Source organism: Aythya ferina (genome assembly GCF_964211825.1).
Source record: "Aythya ferina genome assembly, chromosome: 11".
In the NCBI taxonomy this organism is placed as follows: Eukaryota; Metazoa; Chordata; class Aves; order Anseriformes; family Anatidae; genus Aythya; species Aythya ferina.
Window position 1 is genome coordinate 12,171,047 of NC_140307.1, and position 21,535 is coordinate 12,192,581.

General features: G+C 47.7%; 1 protein-coding gene across 7 annotated transcripts in view; it reads right to left on the reverse strand.

Moving 5' to 3' along the window:
* Nucleotides 1–1,321: 1,321 nt before the first annotated feature.
* Nucleotides 1,322–21,535, reverse strand: part of HCN4 (hyperpolarization activated cyclic nucleotide gated potassium channel 4) — a 168,997-nt gene continuing 148,783 nt past the window's right edge. For 6 of the 7 annotated variants that reach the window (XM_084532193.1, XM_084532192.1, XM_084532194.1 and 3 more), the window contains 2 exons: nt 21,357–21,521; nt 1,322–5,769 (listed from right to left, as the gene is read on the reverse strand). In XM_084532193.1, the coding sequence (XP_084388319.1) occupies nt 4,178–5,769; nt 21,357–21,521 (1,757 nt within the window). In that variant the 3' untranslated portion in view covers nt 1,322–4,177. The remainder of the gene's footprint in view (nt 5,770–21,356; nt 21,522–21,535) is intronic. The other variant, XR_014696798.1, reaches the window with a different exon arrangement.

Here is a 21,535-nt window from a genome sequence, read left to right on the forward strand (position 1 = left end):
AGACCATCAGGGTCCCCTATTTTCCTGTACCATCAGAAGCAGGAGAGAGCCAAAAGGAGCATCTTGCTTGGCTTGCACTGCATTGTGTTGGTGGAAGTGTGTGCGAGTCCCTGAGCATCCTTCTCTCTGCAAAATCCTGATTTTATTCACAGCCTTTGGGCTCCTGTTCATTTATTTACTTATTTATGCCATCTCTGGCATTGGGAGTCCTGATTAAAGAACATCCAGGACCTTGTTCTCATCCCAGCAAGGAGGACACACTGCTCACATGCTAGCAATTAAAGCCTTCCAGCGGCTGGGTGAGCTGTAAGGTTAGAGGGCTAAATGCAGCCATGGGATGAGAAGGAACCAAGGCAATGAGATTTCAGAGAAAGAAAACTGAACGTGAGCCGATCAGCAAGGCAGGGGGGAGGCTCCTGGTGCAGGGAGGAGGATGTCCGGCTGCACCTCGCTGCTACGGGCTGCAGGACACACAGCAGCTGGGCTGCTTTGCTTTGTGTTCAGCTCCTTCTGAGGAAGGGGCACGAGGCCACGGCTGCGGTGTGAGTTACAGACCCCAGCAATCCATTTCGTGCCCATTTCCTAGGCTGGGTTTGGACAAAGACTCTAAAAGGATCTCACAGGAGGGAAATGAGAGATAAGGCTGTGAAGTGAAAGATAAGGCTTGAGGCTAGTTTTACCTTCCAAAAGTACTTCAGGTCCTGACTCTGGCATCATCACCGAGCTTAATTTAAGACTTGGAAATGGTGACTTTTTGTCCAGATTTTCATGCGCTTTCTGTGATAGTCCTGATACCAAGCTGTTAACTTCTGCATCCTGCGGAAAGGCTCCCTGAGCTCTTCTCTGAGGCTCACAAAGTCAGCCACAGATTCAGATCTGTCAGTACTGTGAAGGAATCTCGTACACTTTTAGCAAAACAACCGGCAGGTTTCTCCTTTGCACTGCTAAAAATTAAAGTGTAGGCAAAAGCGTAGAAATTTTACTGTCAGTGGCTTACCATACACTGCCTAGAGGCATGTGTGAGGTGGAGAGGTGGCAGCAGGTAAACATGCCACCAAAGTTGTGAAAACAGCAGGAAAATACAGATAGGAAGTGAGACAAAACCTTTCATCATCTCTCTCCAGTAGGGCAGGGAGGGCTGAAATGACACATGAGGTGTTTTTTTTCTTCTTGAAACCTCCTCCCACAGTGCCTGAATTTCAACACTCAAAGCAGACAGCAAGTCAGAGGGCTGGGTTTTTACTTTTTTATTTACTAAGGTTTTTTATTGTGTGTTTTATATTGCAAACCCCACCCCTAGAACTCTTCCCTCCCTTCCCCCCGAAATAAAACAAAAAATAACAATAATAATTAATATAGTTCCACCTACTGAGACAAGCCTAGTGTTGACTGGGGTCCAGTCGGAGTAACTCAATATTGGCTACTGCACCGCTAAGAACTGGAAAATCAAACAGCACCCCCGTGAAAATCAAAGCGAAGGAACCCAACCGAACGCAGGATGTTCACCGGCCTGGCGGAAGGAACGCGCGTCTACCAGAGACAGCCCTCAGGGTGTTTCTGTGCACCTCCAGTTGTCTGAGTGTCCACAGGGGTTGTTGAGATTCAAGTACCAATGCAGCAGTCACGGGACAGTCATCCACGAGGGCTTGGCATTGCTGGGCTGAAGACCTTTCCCACCCGCTTGTATCGAATGCCCCAGACCCAAACAGCTTAACTCCCAACCTCTTGAGATGTTCGCTCTAGGGGGCCCTCTGGCATACGGGGAAAAAAAGGTTGTTAAAACAAATATAATACTTGAAAGGATATCGTGAGTCTTCCTCTAGGAACTCGTACCTTTGAACTTATGAGAGGGTCTGTGACTCTGCTTCAATTCCGTCAACTGATTCTGTTTCAAGATGAACCTGTACATGTTTTGGAAAAGCAGGAGCTATGCGTTACAATTATCACCTGCCAATCAGTCCTACAGGAGGGTCAAAACTGACATGTATTTTAAAACTAGGAGATACATATATATATAAATGTGTGTGTGTGTGTGTATGTGTGTGTGCGTGCTTACACATGTGCATAAATAGACTACATATGTGTATAACTGTATACTATATATATATAAAAGCATGTGTGTATATATAGATATATATATAAAAATCTATACACACACACACACACACCCCTCCCTCCACACACACTCACACATACATAGTTGTATGTAGCTAGTAGAAAAAAACATTTCAAGAGCTCCCCTGACCCTTTAAGGAAGACCGAAGCTGATTACATCTGAATTCTGAGCCACCAAAGCACGTTGAAGCAAGAGTGCCCAGTAATGCTTGCAGCAACATTCAAGATACAGGCACATGTCAAGAGTTTTGCAAACAATTCGGTATAAAAATCAACTGTCAGCCAGTGGTTTTGGGGGAAGGAGGTAAGAGAGGGGGTTGTATGGACCTGTATCGTTACTGTGATAATATTAAGTTTTTTGGCACTGCTGCGTGAAGTTCCGCTTTCCCTCTGTGGGCTGGAGGGACTCCAAGATAGCTAGAAACAGAGGGAAGCTGGACAAGGGTTTCTAACAAGTGTTAGAAAAGTTGAGCACCTGACTCTTTACAGTGAGGTGGCTGGAGACACCTCTTGGCCTACGGAAAAACCAAAGAGAACGAAAGAATCAAAAGAAAAGGAGACATTTGCTCTAGAGGTAAAGGCTGTAGCTTCTCAGTGCTGTGTGCACCAAAAGGCCCCATTCTGTCTTCATCCCACTTTGCCTTAAATCAGGGGAGCCCAAACTTTCCAGCTCAAGGTGCCTGCCAGGCCCCAGATGTGTCCGGTGATGCTGCAACTGCAGGGCGAGACCAAAGCCAATCAATCAGGTGCAGGCTGTTATTGCTGGTGAAATCAAGCAAACGATTTCGATTCCCCCATCAGAGGAGAAGCATGGACCACGGCTGGCCGAATTTCTGGTTTAATCTGTTTTAATGGTATGAACATAGTTGCAAATCTGAAGGATTCTTGGCTGGGCACCGGTGTTGCCCTCAGTGCCTCTGAGCTCAGACTCCCCTGGGCTAAGGAGGAGGAGGGCCGGGGCGACTGCACCCCACCTTGCCATCTTACCCTACCCGGTTCTCTTCAGAGCAGTCAGCCCATGGACACTGAGACACCGAGACTGAGAGGGAAGATTAACGTGCTGCCTTTCTTCATCCCTCCCTTGCTCTGCACGCCCCAGCCTGGAGGGCAGCACGCACGCTGTGCACACCGCGGCGACACTGAGGCTGCCATCCTGCACAAGGTGCTCTAGGTGATCCTGCTCGGCAGGGAATTGGACCAGGTGATCTTCAGAGGTCCCTTCCAACCTCAGCCGTTCTGTGGTTCTGTGATTCTTCTGCTGCGGCCAGCGGGCTGGCAGCGACGGGACTTCTCCCTCAGAGCATTGGTGGAACAAGACAAGCAGCTGCAGTCAGGCCCGTCCATCCATCTCCTGGTCACCCTCCTCTTCTTCAGATGGAGTCCAAAAAAACAACTCAGCCCTTCTGAAACCCCCAGAGGGGACTGTGTTAGTGAAACTCACCCCTCTTCTTGCCTCCTCTGCGCCCTGCTGATCCCAGGAGAAAACCTGGGAGGCAGTAAAACTTTCTGATGCACGCTATGAGCCATCTGAGTCCCCCCATGTCTCAGTGCCACAGGCCAGGTTCAGGTGCACCAGGCTGGTGCAAAGTGGTGCTAAGCTGAGGCCAACCAGAGCTGTCCCAAAAACACCAGCTACGGGCCTGACCTGATGCTCCCTTCTCTGGCCCACGTCAACCTCGGATCTTTGTCTCAACAGGAAAACCTTTTTTGGTGGCTTCTATGGCTGATCATTCACATGTTCCAGCTCAGGCACACGCCTCATCTGTGTGTTACCTCGTTGGATTAAATTTGCTCATATCCTTTTGTTCCATGTATTAAAATATTCTATAAAATCAAGTGACCAAAAATCTATAGCTCTAAGAATACCTGGTTATCTTCTTTTTTTTTTGTTGTTTTTCGTGTGTTTTTTTTTTGTTTGTTTGTTTCTAATCACAGTTAAACCTAAACAAAAGAAATGGAGGAAAAAGAGGGAAAATTAAAAAAAAGAAAAAAAAAAGATTAATGAAAGTCTAATTGGGAACCGAATTGCACGGCTGACATAACCAGCTCTCAGAAGGAGTCCTCACAAATTGGAGGGCAGTTTGGATCTGACAGGCTCCAGATCCCCCGTGAGCACTATGGATTCTTTCCGCCCACCAGCAGTCAGGGAAGCAGTGCCCGCAGCGCTGGCCCCAAACACCAGCGGATGTGGTAAAGAACCTGAGGACATCTGACGTGGTAAAGTCACGCGCCCAGGAATTGAGCTACAAGGCTTCCCGAGAAGTCCAGTCCCTCCACCAGGAAAAGGAGAGAAGCTGGAAACAGATTCTCTAGAGGAATGAGAACTTTGGCTCAGTGTCTGAGCCAGCTCTTGGGGCAAAGATGGCTGGGAAGCAGAAATCAACTTGATGTCCTGGTTCAGGCGTCCGGGCGGCACGGGCGGCGTGCTCTTGGACTGCAGGATCTGCGGAGGTGGGCTGGCCGTCTGAGGCAGGAGCAGAGAGCCGTGAGAGCCTGAGGCCCCAGAAGGGCCACACTGAAAAGTTCTTGTTGCCACTGGGCTCTGAGTAGGAGGACTAAGGCCAGAAGGGGTGTAACAGGGAGAGGCGATGCCAGACTGTTGGAGAGGAGACATGGAGGCAAAAGGCGACCGTTCCTGGTGGAGCTGGGCTATCGTGCCAGTTACAGACCCTAATGCACTTGGATGTGTTTGGCACAGGCCTGAGGACGGCCCACCAGAGGCCTGTGCCAGCTGGCTTAGGCTGGCGGATGGCGAGCTGGAAGAAGGAGGGGGCTGGAAGTGATTAATTCCCCCCAAAGTCCCACTGCCTGAGAGCTGCTGTAACTGTCCCCCCTGCAGTGGTCTCGTGGTGGGCTGGAACTGGTTGAGAAGGCCGGGGGGTGAATTCGATGTGAGCTGGGTGAGTGATGCTGATGGGGAGCTAGTTGTGGCTTGCTGGAAGTGCCCAAATCCACTGCTGGGAAGGGGTGGCTGCTGCTGCTGCTGCTGCTGCTGCTGCTGTTGTTGCTGCTGCTGCTGGGTGGGCTGAGCTGTCCCTAAAGGTGATCCGGACGGTGCTTGTTGGAGCTGGCTCAGTGCCACGGAGGACACACCACTCAAACCCGTCTGGCTCGAGCCAGCGGGAGGGGATCCCACCTGGAACTGGCCTAAGCCAGCGGCGGCCGAGTATCCTGCGAGCTGCTGGATGTGGTAGGAAGAGGACGACGGGGTTTCTGCTCCCGGTGTGTGCAGCTGGGACGGAGTGCTGGAGGGGGAGCCGACGGCGGAAGGCCCGGCCGATGGGATTAGAGACTGAAGCCTTTTCAGCTGCCTCGGGGTCTGGCTGGACTGCTGCCCCAGGGAACCCAGGACGGACACCGGGGGCCGGAAGATGGCTGTGGGGAGGCGCGGGTGGTGGGTCAGAGCTATCGCGACAGAAGTGGTAGCTGCTGCAGCCTGCAGGGGTGCCTGGATCAGTGGAGTCCAGATGACGGGCGTGGGGGTGGATGCGGCGGCGGCAGCGGCGGCGGCAGCAGCCTGGACATTGTGAGCACAGTGTGCCATCTCTCTGTCGTGCTGCACAATCTGCTGGATGATCTCATTCTCTTGGTAGTTGAAAACACCTGAATTGAGGTCATGCTGGACTTTATGCAGCAGAATGGAATTTTTCTTACCTGTAGGGAAAGCGAAGAGAGAAAGGGTCATTCTGATATGGCAAAGTAGGGGAGGCTTCCTCAAAGCTTCCTGCCAGACCTTCCTCGAGTTGTTGGCACTGTCTCCCTTCCACTGTCATTATGGGCTCTGCATACAGTCTTTGTGCTCCAGCAACAAGATGATAAACACCGTCTCTTCAGCTTTTGTGGTATGATCAACATACATCAAGGTCCCATAAAACTGCCTGGCAGGACACATAGTCTTAGACAGTAGGGCCAATTTTGAGAAGTGTGGCAGACTGGTAGCAAAGCTTATGAATCTGGAAGAGTGTCATTTTGCAGCTCATAATCTAAATTTCCATTTAGAAAAAGAGCAGGAAACCAAAGACCATAATTTTTGTATTTGCAAAGGAAAACCTCAGAAACACAAGTTCACTGCAGTCTCCTGAGTCGTCAGTTACTCTCCAGACATGTCTTTTCATCATCTGTCTCATGCATCTTGCTCATTCTGAAGTCGAACATTTGTTTCTAGTTGAAATGGAATTTCTCTATGAAAAATGGGCAGGATTTTATGTGCTGGAAAAGCCCAGGTGGCCCAAGTAAGAGCTCTCAGACACGCTGCAGCTACCATTATTTGGCTGTGCCCTTCTAGCCCAAACTTTAAGGAAACTGCAGGCTAGCAAACCTCATGTTCCAGCTGGACTTTCTAGCCTGCAGCAAAATATTAGCTCAGCGCTTTGCCTTTTCAATGGGCTGGAAAATGTGGCATAATGAGTTTGTCTGGCCTGAGTGTGCACCTGGCACTGAAGGGATGATCTCTCCTGGACTGAAGCAGAGGGATGAGATGCTGCCAGCGATGCCCTTTCACCAGAGCACAAATGCCTTCTCAAAGGACAGGATTTGTGATGTGGATAGGCACTCTGTGTAACGACTTTTGTATCTGGGTTCTCGTAACAGTCTGTGCATGGGTAACTGTGCCAGCACTGATTTGTAAGGCATTGGTGTATGCTGGCTTGAATGGTTTTCTTACAAAACTGGTGTGGATTAGATCCTCTCTTCTTGCCTTTTCAAGGGTCCTCTATCCTGACAGCATATGCCAGTTTGAACTGATGACAGCACCTGCCTATCGGCTGCCTTTTCGCTTTTATTTATTGCAATCATTTGGATGTGAAGGGTTCAGCCTAGCAAGCTGTGTGCACCCTGGTTGTGTGTCTGCACACAGCTCATTCTGCACCTGAAGCTCAGGGGTGCAGAAGGGTCACCTCTAGACGAGATGCCGGCTGGTTTGGATCAGACCAAAACCTGAACTAACCTTCCTCTTGAACCAAACGCTTCCTCAGGCCCACTAGCAAACCTCTGCTCCGATTCAAATGTCATTTCTGCTGGTTCTGATAGCTTTGAGTTCCTGTACAGTACCAGGGTAAGCACTCAGCATCTTGCCAGCTGCTGGGGAACCAGAGGAGCCTCTTTTCAGTACTTTAATCCCCAAATCATGGCATGTTTTAAGAATTAAAAGCTGGCAGTGCTGCTCCTGTCCATTAACAAGTTTGCTGCAAACAAAGGCTTGTCCATGAAGTTTGTCTCTACTCTCATGAAATCGCTGCTTTCAAAGTAAGTCAGCCCTTGTTATTACCAACGAAAACCACAGTATGGTATTTAATTTGTCCCATATAGCATTCTAGTTTAAACTGGCCAGCTGATAGTTTCCAAGAAGGAATGGTTAGGAGTGGACTGCCACCTTGGTATTAGTTCCCAGTGAGATTCCAGAGGAATTTCCTTTCAATCCTATGCTGCTGAGGTCTCAGGTCTTTGCATGCAGATGACATCCAGACTGTTGTTTCTTTTACTGTATGGTGTATCTTTTACATCTGTAGCAGGTAAAAGGCTTACAGCTGAAGGACATGATTCTTACTCTAGCCAAATGTAAACTCAAACATCTGGCAGCCAAGGACTTGAATGACACTCAGAGGAGAGTAACTGGTATCCTGGTATCCTAAAAGTAACTCTGACATGAGGGAGTTTTGAAGATAACTAGCTGAGTTCTAAAGCTACCACAAGAAAGAGGGGAAGCAATTGTAGCAGAAATAAGGAGGAATTTATAAATCATAAGAGAGATTCTAGTCACTACCACATACAATGCCAGGAAGGTGTCCAATGTTTTAGTTCTAACTGCAAAGCTGGAGAAGGTGCAGAAAATATCCACAAATCAGGCTTGAAAACTATCTGTAGGTGAGTACTACGTATTCAGCTTCTCTCGGACAAGAGGTGACTTGATACTGATTTATAGGGAACTTCACAGACGAAGGAAGCTGATAAGAAACATTCCCTTTGGTTCCAGAAAGCCCCACAAGATACTGTGATTTTAGACAAGCTCAGAAAAAAAGATAAGGAGCAATCTGACAGTAATTGTAGTTTTTCCTTCACTGTACTTTTCAAAATCAAGCGTTTCTCTCCTTATAAAGGAGGAGGTGTGGGCTCTAACAACTGAGTGCTATGCAACAGTGCTATGCAATTGTTCAAAGCAGGTAAAGCTTAAAATCCACAGCTCCATGGTCAACCCCTCCAGTGGGCTGAACTGCACCATAAAACCAAACCAAAATGCTGACTGGGTTTTAAGGACGTATCTGTTGTGGGTAGAGCTATGGGATACCTAATGGTTTTGTGGTTTACCTGCTGCTGACTACTCCCTCCAAAAAAGCAGAAAGGCAGATGGCCAGGAATGGATCTTAGAGCTCTGGAAGGACACAGACCTGAAGGCAGCCAGTGTTCAGAGCTGCTAATGCCATTACAGGGGCTGGAGAGCCCGTCTGCACTGAAATGCTTGTGTACAATACCTATACTACGCCCGTTTCACTGTATAACAAGCTGGCATGGACAGCACCAGGTATCCCCTAAACAGAGCCTGCCTCTACCTGCCAAGCACGCCAGCAGAGCACGAATGTCACCTTTAAAATTCAGAGCATTTTGGCAGTGAAGGAGCAGAGGGTCACACTCTACACAAACACTACTTTCCAGGCAGCGTCTTCTAGAAGCACACACCCACTCACAAACAAATTAGATCACAAAATGCTGCTTAAACAGAAACAAAAATGCTAACTGCTCCAAGTCTGGAGAAAAAGAGCAACCAATCTAAATAAATTGACAGGTAAGAGAAAATCTGGCCAGCACACTTGAGATAAAAAGCAATTCAGTCTGCAGGTTTGTAATCATTTTCTTTCTGGAGTTGAAGGTACAAATCCCAGCATGGGGAATCTTGCACAACTGCAAGGTCAGGATGTGGATGGGAGACGGCATGCTGAGTTCGAGCCAGACAGGCAAAAAACTGCCCTGCTGCATTTGCTTTCCTGATAACAGCTTGTAGCAGAACCGGGCTGAGGAGGGACAGCTTGGGTAGAAGAAGGAGAAACAGCAGATGTTGCTAGTGCAGCTTTCCGAAAAGCTCGATACCAGCAACTGCTCTGCGCTTCCATCACCGCACCTCATCTCGCTCTTTTAATTCCATGTCACCTGTCTTTGTCTTCTGATTTGCTTGTCTGTGCTTGAATAGCCTGCCATTTCCAGTGCTGCCCTCAATTCCAACGAGAACCCGTTGCGATGTTAATCAGGGCTGCACGGATGAATTGAGGAGACTGATGTTTTCATAACTGGAGCTCCTGACAACACGGAAAGACTTCAACAGCAGACTGGTTTCCTTGGCAGATCACTAAATGGAGAATACACTAACATTTTCCAAACGTACATACGATTTACTGCAAAATGGTTTGATCAGAGCTCCTTAAATTTGTGTCACGTTGATAAAATAATTCCAGTAAAAGCCTTGGAATGACTATTTTTGTTATTTTTTAAACAGGACGTTTCAGTTTTCCTTTGGAATTACATTACATTTTACTGTTTTTCTGAACCCAACTTGAATTTATTAACTGTTTCATTAGATCAAATTTTTCCTCGTCTTTTTTTCCCAAGAAAGTCTCAGATTTCAGCTCCAGGTCATTAAAAGAAAATACTGAAAATGTTCTTTCAATTACTGAAGGGGAGAAGAGTTTTCAAAATAAATTTTTCAAACTCGTAACTAGTTAGCAGACTGAAATATTAATTGTTTCCACTGTTCTAATTAATTGCATCACTCATATGATGCTTCCACACCCTGATACAAGTCTGATTAGTTGCTTCTGGAGAAAAACTCTCCTTCCAGCCAGCACCAGATTACAACAGGCACACAGCAGTGCCCTGCTGGCATAAAAACATTTTCCTGGCAGGTCTGACTGAAGTCCTGCATGAAACAGAAGCCAAGAGCAGAATGAGGCAGTGGGAGTCAGTTTGCTTGGGCTGGTGGTTCTGAGATTATTTCTGCCCCCCTTCCATCTTATTTATGAAGTTGCTTCAGTTTCAAATTCATTTTTCCTTGTCTGGATTTTCACTGCACCAGCCTCAAAAGGAGAGCAAACAAGACAGCAATCTGAAGACTGAAAGGCTGATTAGTTTGGCTCTGTGTAACCCTAATTAAAACTATGTTCTGCAACCTACAGCTATACTCGGTGAACTGCAATAGAGCCCTGTGTTCTTGCTAAGCCAGGGAGAGGCTTCATTAGGAGAGAGGAAAGGGGACTCCAGCTTCCCCTTCACCCTAATCATGGCGTGATTATGGAGGCTGGCTGCTACTGGAGTTTCTCCTTATGTGCTGTTTACCCCACAGAAAGTGCTGAGCAGGTATCTCAGGTATTAAACAACCCATCCATGCATTTCTCCTAAACCCCAAAATATTATATAAATTTAGAGAGATTCTAAAGAAAGCTGTAATTTTAACCTATAGCATTTTGTTGACATATTCTTTGAACTGGAAATTCAGCAGAACTTTTGCTTTGGACAAGTCAAAATGTAAAGGATGTTTGCCTTGGAGTCCTGGCACTGGAGAAGCCTACACACACACGGTGACCCTGCCCGAGGCCAACCCGAGACCTGGCGTGTTCAGGTTCTGCTGGGGGGAACATCCCTTATGCAAAAATAGGGACCAGGGCACAAGGAACCAGGAGCCAAGTCTGCAGGCCTGCTCTCTGTAAGCCCGGCACTGGGACTGGCCTGCATGTGTGTGTGAAGGAGGACAGCAAAGCCCCGATGGGCACCCAGCAAACTGCTCAGGAAGGGGCTCCTGAACGGACGTGGTCTGCTTGTGAGCAGAGGCTGAGGACTGGGGGCTTGCCGGGAGTCAGTACTCACGGTTAATCAGAGTTTAAAGCTTCTGACATCGAGCATCCCATGCTCCACCAACTCGAAGGGCACTGACATCCTTGTGCTGCCAGCTCGGGAACTGGGAAGCCCTGGCAAGCAGTGCTGGGTCTGGGCCGTGGGGTGAAAGGATGTCTCTGGAGCAGCAGGGACCTCTCCTCAGGAAAGCTGCCCGTGCTGCCAGGGTTAGGGAGGCTTTTAGGTCGCCCAGCCTCTCTAGGTGGCTGGCCTCTGATCACCAAATTCCACCCTCCAAAAATGTTGGTTTGTAGAGAACAGGGAGTTAATTCCAATTCAGCAACTGCTCTGGCAGAGCTCAGGGGAGAGGTGCAGGAGGAAATCCGTCAGAGTGTGTGTGGCTACAGAGAGGGATAAACATAAAGTCAGGTTATGCAACTTCACGTGGGGCCCTTGCTAACAGATGATTCCCAGGGCTGCCTTTCCAGAGGGTACTATTTTTCCCCTTTTCCTGGTTGGATCATGTCTTTCCAGTTCACCCTGCAAAGCACTGCTCAGATCTGCACCCAGGTCCTCTGAGGTGAAGGTCTGATGGATGAATACTGCCACACATCTGTCTCTAGAGCTCTCATCTGATTTTCGAGGGGAAAAGCATCACTTTTTACCTTTCCCTGCCATATGTTGCTTTAGCACTTCCTCTGGAGCAGGCAGTTACATCTCCCTAGGTAGATTCTGCCTCAGAGCACTGAATCTGTTTAATACACCTGTGGACTGTTTAGAAGCTCAGGTCCTGCTCACCCAAAATCCCGATCTGTACTAATGTGAGCTCGTGGAAGGCCACTCCTCAACCTCAGCAGACCTCTGACCTACAGACGCACACAGGGACAGCCTAGTCCAGTGCAGGAACCAAAGCAAGGCTTGGAAGCAGGGGCCAAGTTGTCTCTTAAACAGTACCTGTCCTGTCTGCCCCAATAACCTCTTCCATGGTCAGACCCAACTCACCATTTCCAGTCCCACATCTCCTGATTTCCTGACTCCTGACCCTCCTTCTTTCCTTAGCAAGACCTACCACCCCCACTTTCTCTTCATCCTACAGCCAGTGACATGTTACCCATCTCTATCACCCCATGTTCCAGACTCCCCAAACTCCTACTCATCAACCTTTCTCTTGGAGACAAGTCCCAGAGCTCCCCGGGGTGCCATGGAGCTGGGACAGAAGCCACCTTGCAACCACCTCAAGCACCAGCTCCCCACCATTGCTTACTCTGAGGTAGCTTCAGGCTCCTTCTTTCTACTGAGGGAAGAGAAGCTGCCCTGATTGTGTCACGGGGCAAGACTCCACTCACAAGGGGTTCTGCAGAGCACGTGGTGTGTGGCAACCTGCGGAGCGGAGGTCTAGGTGCTACAGGAGTAAAATCAAAGTACCTAGACTGAAGGGTCTCCATGGCACAACTCACCTTTTTGTCCTCTTTGTACAGCTCCTAGCACAGTATGTTTTTTCCCATGGTCAGACAGAAATAAGTAACATTAATGGAGTGTTGTGTGCTCTAAAAACTCCATATTTTCCTCACTGCAACAGTGGACTAAATACAGGAGAGAAAAGAAGATATTTAAAGCCTACGAGATGTTTATAACAAAGCTGCCGGTGCTTTGAAGTGGAGTGGGGTATGTGAAATTATGGAAACCAAGCTAATAGATGTTTCTCCCTTAATAAAGAATTGCAAAGTCAGATTTTCCTCAACTGCAGATAGCACACAAAAGAATGGGGAGAAAGGCTCATGTGATTTCATAAAAAGAGCCAGCACTCAACAATAATTCTCCTATCAAATAATCAAAATTAGCTTTCTGTTGTTGAAATTCCGCACAGACACAGGGGAAATTAGCTGTGACTTTCTGTTCATTTCTCTTTTCAGTTCTGTCTAAGTCAGCTGGCTGCAGTTTAAGAATTCAGGTCACTGAATTGCTTTCTGAATTTGCATGCATTTGAAATAATCTCACTTTATTAGGTTGGCTTATGCTCTGGCCTGCTGTCAAAGTGGCTGCCCCCTGCACCACATGGTTACTTCTTTCAGGTCTTCTCTTCTTATTATTCATACGACTGGGTACTGAACGCCCTGCTCGAATCACTGGTTGCTGCAGAGAGCTCACAGCGCGGTGCAGGTACGGAGGTGGTCTTTGCCCTCCCTTGCCACAGCTGCTTCTGTGCCCTGGGGGGATCCTGCCCTGGGACTGTGCTGGCTGGGGGGTGTCGCAGCACCAGCTCCTGCCGCTGTCTTAGGGTCTGCACACACAGGGAAATCAGCTGGAGCAGAGATTTCAAAATAATTCTCAGCCCCCGACGTATGTACTCTTCTGCTGTTACAGCCTGCCTTCCTCCCCACTGTAGGTCACCCCACACTTTCTCAGCTGCCTCGCAAAGGGGTCAGCTCAGAACTGAAGGAGCTCCTGGAAGCAAGGCAAAGCCAGCTGGATCCCAGCAGCTTGAACTCTGCCTCAGTGCATCCACACAGGAGTTCCGTGCACTTAACAAATCTGCTCTACAAACTAATTCACATTAACCTTCCTGAGAGCAAGGCTATGTAAACACATTACAAACTGGATGTGCAGTTCTTGATGAACTGCTCTGCAGAACTTGCCATATGTGTGCTCTTATGCCGTGAGACGTACAAGGCAGCACCCACCTGCTTAATGCAGTCTATTTCTTTCTTGTCAAAGCCGCATCATTTGAAGTACATTTAATGTACAATATTCCCTTCTTCCCCTGCTCTGTCCTCCACAAGCCTCTCTGGAGATAAAACTGTACAAAGGGGTTTATTGCAGGAAAGCCAAGCGCCATATGGGAAGGGAAATAAATGTTATCAGCATAGAGCCCATTGCACTGGGGTGGTTAGCTGAATCTGTTGTCTTATGACCATCTTAACAAACAATAGTGAGTTTAAAATGTTGCCACAGACAATCCCGTCTTTCCAAGTAGAGGTCTGCTCTCCCCGTACAGCTCAGGCCTACCACTGATTGCTTCTCCTCTCCCATATACCTATTTGAAGTATGGGACATCCCTTTTAAGGGACAGAATGCAACCTCCAACTGTGCCAAACTGCTGTAGGTCAAACGATACACAGAGAATGATGTTATCTGATGAATCTCATGATTGTTAAACAAAACGTGAAATAAATTAAGCTGATGATGCTCTTCCCTCTCACTTGTCACATTTATGCCCATCATACAGGAAAAAAAATCAAACCTATAGGGCTCTGTAGAGCAAATTGTTTGTGAATAGCCGTGAATGGGTGTAAGAATTGTGCAATTCCGAAGCACAGTGGCTGCTACTTATTATTGCTGGAGACTGAAGCCAAAGAGCCTTCTCTTCAAGTGGCAAGAGTGCTTGTATCTGGAGCCAAAGCTTCTGCATTCAATTCTCAGCGCCCTGCTGGAGCTGACAGCTGTGACAGGGACAGATTCTGGAAGACTCTGGGCTGGTGACATTCTGGCACTGCTTTCTGTCAGCAGTGTGGTCGGGGTGCGGAGTTTACAGGTCCCCTGAGTTTACAGGTGTGGTTGGCAGGCAGATCCTACTTCATGTAATTAGAGTCAAAAACTTAAAAAGGTGTTGGAATGGGAAAAATTATCTGAACGGGTGTTTTATTTTGATACTGATAGCAAATAGATGTGAGCATGGCTCTCTAAATGCAAAAGGAATTTGGTAACTTTGGGGATCCATGAAGATGGGTCACAATTATATTGCATCTCCTACCACTCTCCAACTCTCTTGCTTCTGCTGAATGTCTCCCAGCTCTCCAAGTGTCCGTGGTACTAGTGACAACTGCCTAGAAGACCAAACTCTTCCCAGAGAATTTGCACCCTGTGAGGTAGACTTGCAACCTGTGAGGTTGGGATAAACCGAGGTGCTCAAGGTTATTTACAAAGTCAAAGGCAGGTCTCCTGAGATCCCACCACTGTCCCCACCACCCCTTCTACTGGGGTGTCTTAGGCTTTATTTTCCTTCCAGAGTTGCATGAGAAACAGCACTTCTGTATCAAGACAGGGTTGGCAGTTCTCCTTAATTAAGATGAAGTCACTTGCACTCACCCACGGCTGATGAGTTGCTGATAGCTTTCCTTAGGCGAAAATACTCCAAATCTGGGACTTTACTTCCAAATAAAAAGTAATTCACAAATTGAATTCCTGCTGAAGTCTGAGCTCCTACCGTGAAGACACCGGTATCTGAGCTAGATCACATTTCTACCTCGGCCATTTTAGATAGCTATCTCAGGGAAGCCAAATCACACTCCAGAAATGCCTTTTTCTCTCTGCTGACTGTAAGTCAGATTCAGATCTGCACGCCTTACTGTCAGAAATTATGGGAAAGGATTTGGGGTCAGAGAAGTACAAACAGTGGTATTTGAACTCTGAGTCCTCATAAACAGTTATGTTTGTGGGTGACCCGAGAGGACACAACACGGGAGAGCCCATGTTTCCTCTTGTCAGGCACGGGTATTGCAGCAGCTCAGTATGTGGATAATAAGTTTCTGTCTACTTAAAGGGCTGGGCAGTCTTCAATGCGGCTTGGAAACAAAGCTTTCTCCCAGAGCACACACACTGTAGCACGGTACAAATCCTAGGTCACAGGAACTTATGTCCTAACATCACCTGTGCCTGGATCAGCAGCCTCAGTAAGAGGCATATAGAGCTTTATGACCAAATCTGCTTGCTCATCTCTCACGTGTGCAGCTCTTTGGGGATTACTCACTGGCATACAGTAAACAAATCTGGGACCTCAGTGTGGACATTTTATGCTGAGTACATATTGTTTTATTTCTACTCATTTCAGTCAGTTTCATGTGATTTTGATGGCACCTGCACCAAGGGAGTAAGCGGCTAAGGTGTGTTCAGAGACTGAGCTCCACCTTTGCTGGTATTGTTTTCCCTGTAGGAGAGAAGAGGAACTGAGGCAGAGAGCAAAGGCATGACAAGGACAAACGGGGAATCTGTGGCAGAGCTTGGCACAGGTCCCAGAGCTTCTCATTCACATCTCGCCCAGCCTAACCCAGGCCAGTCCTACCTCTGAGGCAGCGGATCCCAGAGCATTAGTCACGACCCAGACACGCGGGGTTGCAAACCCAACGGAATTTCTGTTGCAGAAGCATGATCACGAGCTGACAAATGGGGTGCCCAGAGAAAAAGTTGGAGAACAGCTATTTTCGTGGCTTGTATGACAAAGCTTCTAAAACTTCTCCCACTACAATATCTTAAACAGACACTCTTGTACTGTAATAATGTTACGTAATAATATTTAGATGGGTATTTTGTTGCCTTAGCTTTGTTTTTTAGCATCTGCAGTGCCTGGAGGAAATGCAAGGCATTTTTAATCCAGGGTTAACTGGGATCCCTGGATCTAAATATATGCAGCTGGCATTCAAAATGTATGTATTTCTAACTGTTTGGTGTAAAGTATTCCCAAAGAAATTGAAAAAATAACATTCCCTGCCTTCAAAATGTTCTTTCAGCTCCCACTGGTGACCTTGATACGGATGGTGAGCAACCTTATGGCAGACGTTCATGGTATTTATTACAGCACAGTGAGCACTGGAAAATAATTGTCCCCCAATATTTTTGGAATGCACCGGTGAATTTCAATTTGACAATATCCACGACCCGTATTGTATTTACTTTCAGTGAACATTTGAGTGGTTGTGTTTTACAAGTGCAAATACTTGTGAAAATCTAATTTTAAGCTTCAATGGTCACCGAGAGCCAGTTTCAAAGCCAGACAAGAACAGAATCCTGCAACTTACGTAACTAACTGACACATCACAAACTGGGGCTGTTCACAAACGCTTGTCAGACACAGAATTACTCACTGGAGAAACAAACAAATCATTTCAACAAACAAACACTAGGAAGAATTTTACAGCTTGGTCAAGAACAAGAAAAAGAGGGAAATTAAATCAGTGGTAAAATCGTTATTAATCAGTGGTCAGCCTGATTTCCTTGAGTCTCAATCTTCAGGCTTTGAGCTTGTGGAGACCTGTGCATGTGATTTTCTGCAGCCTGAGGAGTTCTTTAGAGTCTGAAGTTACTCAGAGAGCAGAGTTAAGCAGGGACACAAATCATTGCAGAATCCTGGCCTTAGTCAATTCTCAGAGACTAATCCCTTCCAGTCTTTAAAGAGCTCTGCAAGTGCAAGACACCTGGGAAACCTCTTCCCCAGCCACACATGGCCCAGGCAGGATGCCAATATCAATTCCCATTAACGACAGAGGTGAGGAAGAGACACCAACATGGTCTTTGCCAGAACGATCAACGGAGCTGACAGCTCCTGGGGGCTGTGCCCTCCATGTCACCGCACTGCTGGCCTACCAGCAGGAAGCGATGGGGGGCACAGATCTGCGTGCATCTGCCCCTCTCTTTGCCCTCTGTCTAGCCACTGGCTTTCAAAGTGCATTTGCTCTGCAAAGCGAATGCCTCATTGCACCTCCAGTCAACCAGCACTGCTCCTGGTGCTTCAAGGGATGGGGTCTTACGTTCTTACCCTGTCTCTCTGCTACCAAGGTGAGCTCAGACCATGCTTTCTAAGTCTTCTGTATAGCAGCTAATCCTGTAAGCATGCCTCCTGTGGCTGGATGGACTGAGATTTTTCTCCCTGCTCTCGATTCCTCACTGCACAGGCAGAATACTGGATGGATCTACCCTGGTACCAGAGCAATGATGGAGGCCTCCAAATCACTTTGTGTACTCAGTGAAGCTTGGGCTTCTCAAGGGAGTGTTGTTGGGTCGAAGGAATTCAGTGAATGCAACACTGACTTGGAAAGAGGCTCCCACTTGCTTCCATCCTGTGTACAGATCCTGAGCTGAATGCAGCATGAACCAAAAATACAGATCCTCTGTTCATACCAGGCCCTTCTGGCCCCTAGTCCTTTACTCTCAGCCCCCTGTAACAATCCCCTTACTGTCAGTCTCAGCTCGGTGCAGTGCTCCTGACTTCCCTAACCAGTCACGTGCCGTTATGCAGCTACTGTGCTGCTGCTTCTGGATGGCGCACATTTCAGGGGAAGGTGAAGAAATGTCTTATTTATAAAAGGCAGGGATTTCCATGGGATCTGCCAATTCCAGTAGGATGGGCATAACTCCCTTAGGCTCTTTTGGGAAATTCCAGCCAAAGAATGTTACACATGACGGGGCTGGAAGGTGCTATGAGGATGCTATTTTGCAATGGCAGAGGACATAAAGCTGGAGAATAGGCAGCTGTCGAGTCTGATTGCCAGGGAAACAGGGAGAGCACTAGGATTTTCCAGAGTATGGCTCTAAAGGTCTGTGCCTTTTTTATGGTGCAGGGACTGATATTGGCTCTGGTCAGCAGAATGGCAAAAGCAGGGGAGGACAATGCCAGAGCTCTGCACCAAAGGGCATGTTATTCCAGTAGCTCTGTGCCACCTTCTGACCTTATACTGACATTTTGCAGCTGCATGTGGAAGGGAATTTCTCCTAGGGGAAGAAACAAATGAGTTTTTTTTATGATGGTTGAGAAAACATAGCTGTGAGGAGCAGCTTTCCCCCTCGACCATCACTGCAAAGAAGGCTTCCCACAGCTGCACAGACATGGAGGTTCCTGTATGGCTTTTGGCAGCCTTTCCTGCATGCCTCCACACTGGAAATGGGAAGGAGCTACAAGCCAAAAAGGCTGCCTGCAATGAAATGCCCCAGATGAGCGGTCTGACTCATGGTCTAAGTGTTGTTCCTTGGAAACTTGAGTAACATCACAGGGATAGTTCAGGCATAGTTCTGATGGAGCTGTGGAAAGGGACCGCTGCCTTGGGCTTACAGGATTATGAGTTGAGCCAGCAAAATTTATTCTCTGTAGCCTCTGACTCAGCGTCAGCTTGAGCAGGTTGGCTTTACCTCCCCACATCTCAGTTTCTCCACTGTAAAATTCCCTGCCCTAACACCAATTATTAATGCAGTTTTGGGCAACTCGCTTTGATCTGCATCATGAAAGGCTCCCAAGTGTTTATCGCATTGAAATCAACAGCAACTGGACAGCTGGGTAGCTCTGGGTTAAGATTACTCTGTATAATGGGGAGAATAGCACTGTCCTGCCACTGTATGAGAAATGATTGCAATCCATTCTCAAACTGACAGCAGCAAAGCAGAGTGAGAAAGGTGAAGGAACTCTGGGAAGTTCTTTAATGTGGAGACACAGTCTGCAAGGGGACCAGTGAGGCGTTTTCTCTCCTTCAAGTTGACTCCGGGAAGGAGCAAAAGGAAATCAGCATTCAGCTGGTCCAGCCACCACCCCAGTGGCAGAACAGTGGCTGGTGTGCACATCACTGCAGATCTCTGAATGCCTGCGATGCAGCCACTAAGCAAGCACGATCCTGCTCTCTGACCTGCAACCTGTCTCCCACACCTCCAGCCCTTACACCCAGGGATCTGGCCTGACTGATGATTGCCACCAGCGGTACGACTACAGGCAGTGCTGATGGCTGGGAGTGAGGATGACAGCTCAGATCTTCAACAGTAAAGTGCCTGTCTCTGATCCTCGCACTGAGACAAGCAATGCTGCAGGGCAGTATCAGTAGTAGCTTCTCATCCTCTTCTGTCTACACAGCAGCTCAAGGACTGCAGCAGGAAAAGACACCAGCTAGCTTCAGACTAGCTCCCTCAGGTTCTGGTAACATCACTGCAGGTTAAGCACCCAAGGATTTACCTCATTCCACAGTGGTTTTGGGAACGTCCTGAAAGTTCGGCATCACTGCTGACGAGCAGTCTGTGCTACATTTGCCTTGAATTTTGGCTGTGCATGAGGCTGCACACAGAGCAAAGGACAAGGAGCACACAATGCCCTGCCCTCCTGTACGTACAGTTACAAAGAGCACCAGGCTAGGAAGCGGAGCAGTACTGACCATCTGAAGACAAAGAACTTCAGATAAAGTCAAGCTGGCCCATCCCTGGTTGTGCTCGATATTACATTTTCTAGAAGATTGTTCAGTCTAATTTAAATAACCTAAGTGAGGAGACTGTTGCCACTTACACTAGGGCCTCATTAGTGGCCAAACTCTACATATTTAGCTCATAACCTTTTCTTCAGGGGTCACGCTTTCTGGTCTGAAGCAGGTAATGAGATGCACAGAATACAATGTTCCTGGCATGAAAAGCCCCAGAGACACTGCACCCCTTGCTGGGATGCCAGCTTCCTCCCTATCCCCCCACCCCCACCCCATTATCCTCCTTGCTTTCTGCGTTGTACTCAAGACTTGCACTGACCTTTTTGATTCTGGAAAGCAATGAAAATGTGTGCAGCTTTAAGTGATGTAGAATAAGAAACTAAAGAAGTTAGGCTGGCACTCTGAAATGCTCAGTCTTTAACTCTGCAGAGACTTCCTGCATGACCTTGTGTAAGCCACTTAATCTCTATGTTAAATGCCTCTGGTTGTGACCAAGGCTGGGTACTTGGTCTCCTCTAATCAGACAAGGCTGTTTGCAGCACAGGTGATGTCTCCCCCAGTACAGGATGGCATCGTGGCATGGGTGACTGTGAGCTATTCCAATTCATTGGTGCTCTTTGGTTATCTGTGTTTACTCTGGGCTGTGGGAGGTTAAGTGTTCTATCAACTGTTCCATGTCTTTGTTCTGTCTGGTGCCCATTTCTACTGAAAATATTGGACTCCTGTGGGCAGCTGGGAAGTGCTTTGCGGCTGTGCTTTGCTGATGGCTTTGCACAAGACACCAGAAAGCACTCCAAGCTTTCCTGTCCCAGCAGCACTTTCTGCTTTTCCAGCTGTTTGCCAGCTATGACCAGAAAAACAACTGTCCCAAAAAGCTGCATTACGGTCTGCATTTCATAGAGGAGACTCCTCCTCATCAATGTGGCTCCAGTTTTTGTCTTTTAAAAAGTAATACCACTAACCCATTCAGCCATAGCCCAACCAGCATCCATGCAAAAGACAGGCTACCCTCCAACAAACACCCAAGACCTTGTGCTGAGGGATGATTACTGCTGCAGAACATTTCAATGAAATACTGAAGTTTGCTCACAGGACCTGGGGGAGGTCACAGCCTGGCCTATTTTCTGTTGAACGTGGGGGGCTCTGGGTACTTACACATTCTGAGCTAAAATTCAAAATCTAGAGAATTCACCAGGATGGTTCTAATGGGGTCAGAATGATCTTGGTTCTTTAAAAGGAAATGGTAACAAATGAAGCAGGAGCAGGCAGAAATGCGTATGTGAGAGACAGAGAGAGAAGGATGAGGTTCTAACTGATCATAAATGGGCTTCTTGTTGGAGCTGAAACCAGACAAGGAGAGACTGCGTAGGATCTCCTTCAGTTCACAAATGCAGCAAAGGAAAAAGGGACCAAAAGGACCAAGTCTGGGCCCAGGATGCCAGAGCAGCATGTAGTTGAAAGGAAACCCTCACATCTTCTACTTACCAATTCTGTCCAGCCTGTCAAGAGCCACTGTTTCAAAAGCTCGCCGCATCATGGGATACTCTTCCAGAACCTCGTTGAAGTTGTCCACCGAGAGGGAGTAGAGCCGGCAGTAGGTATCGGCTCGCACACTGGCTGTGCGCCGGCCGCGAGTCAGCAGGCAAATTTCTGGAATGAGAACC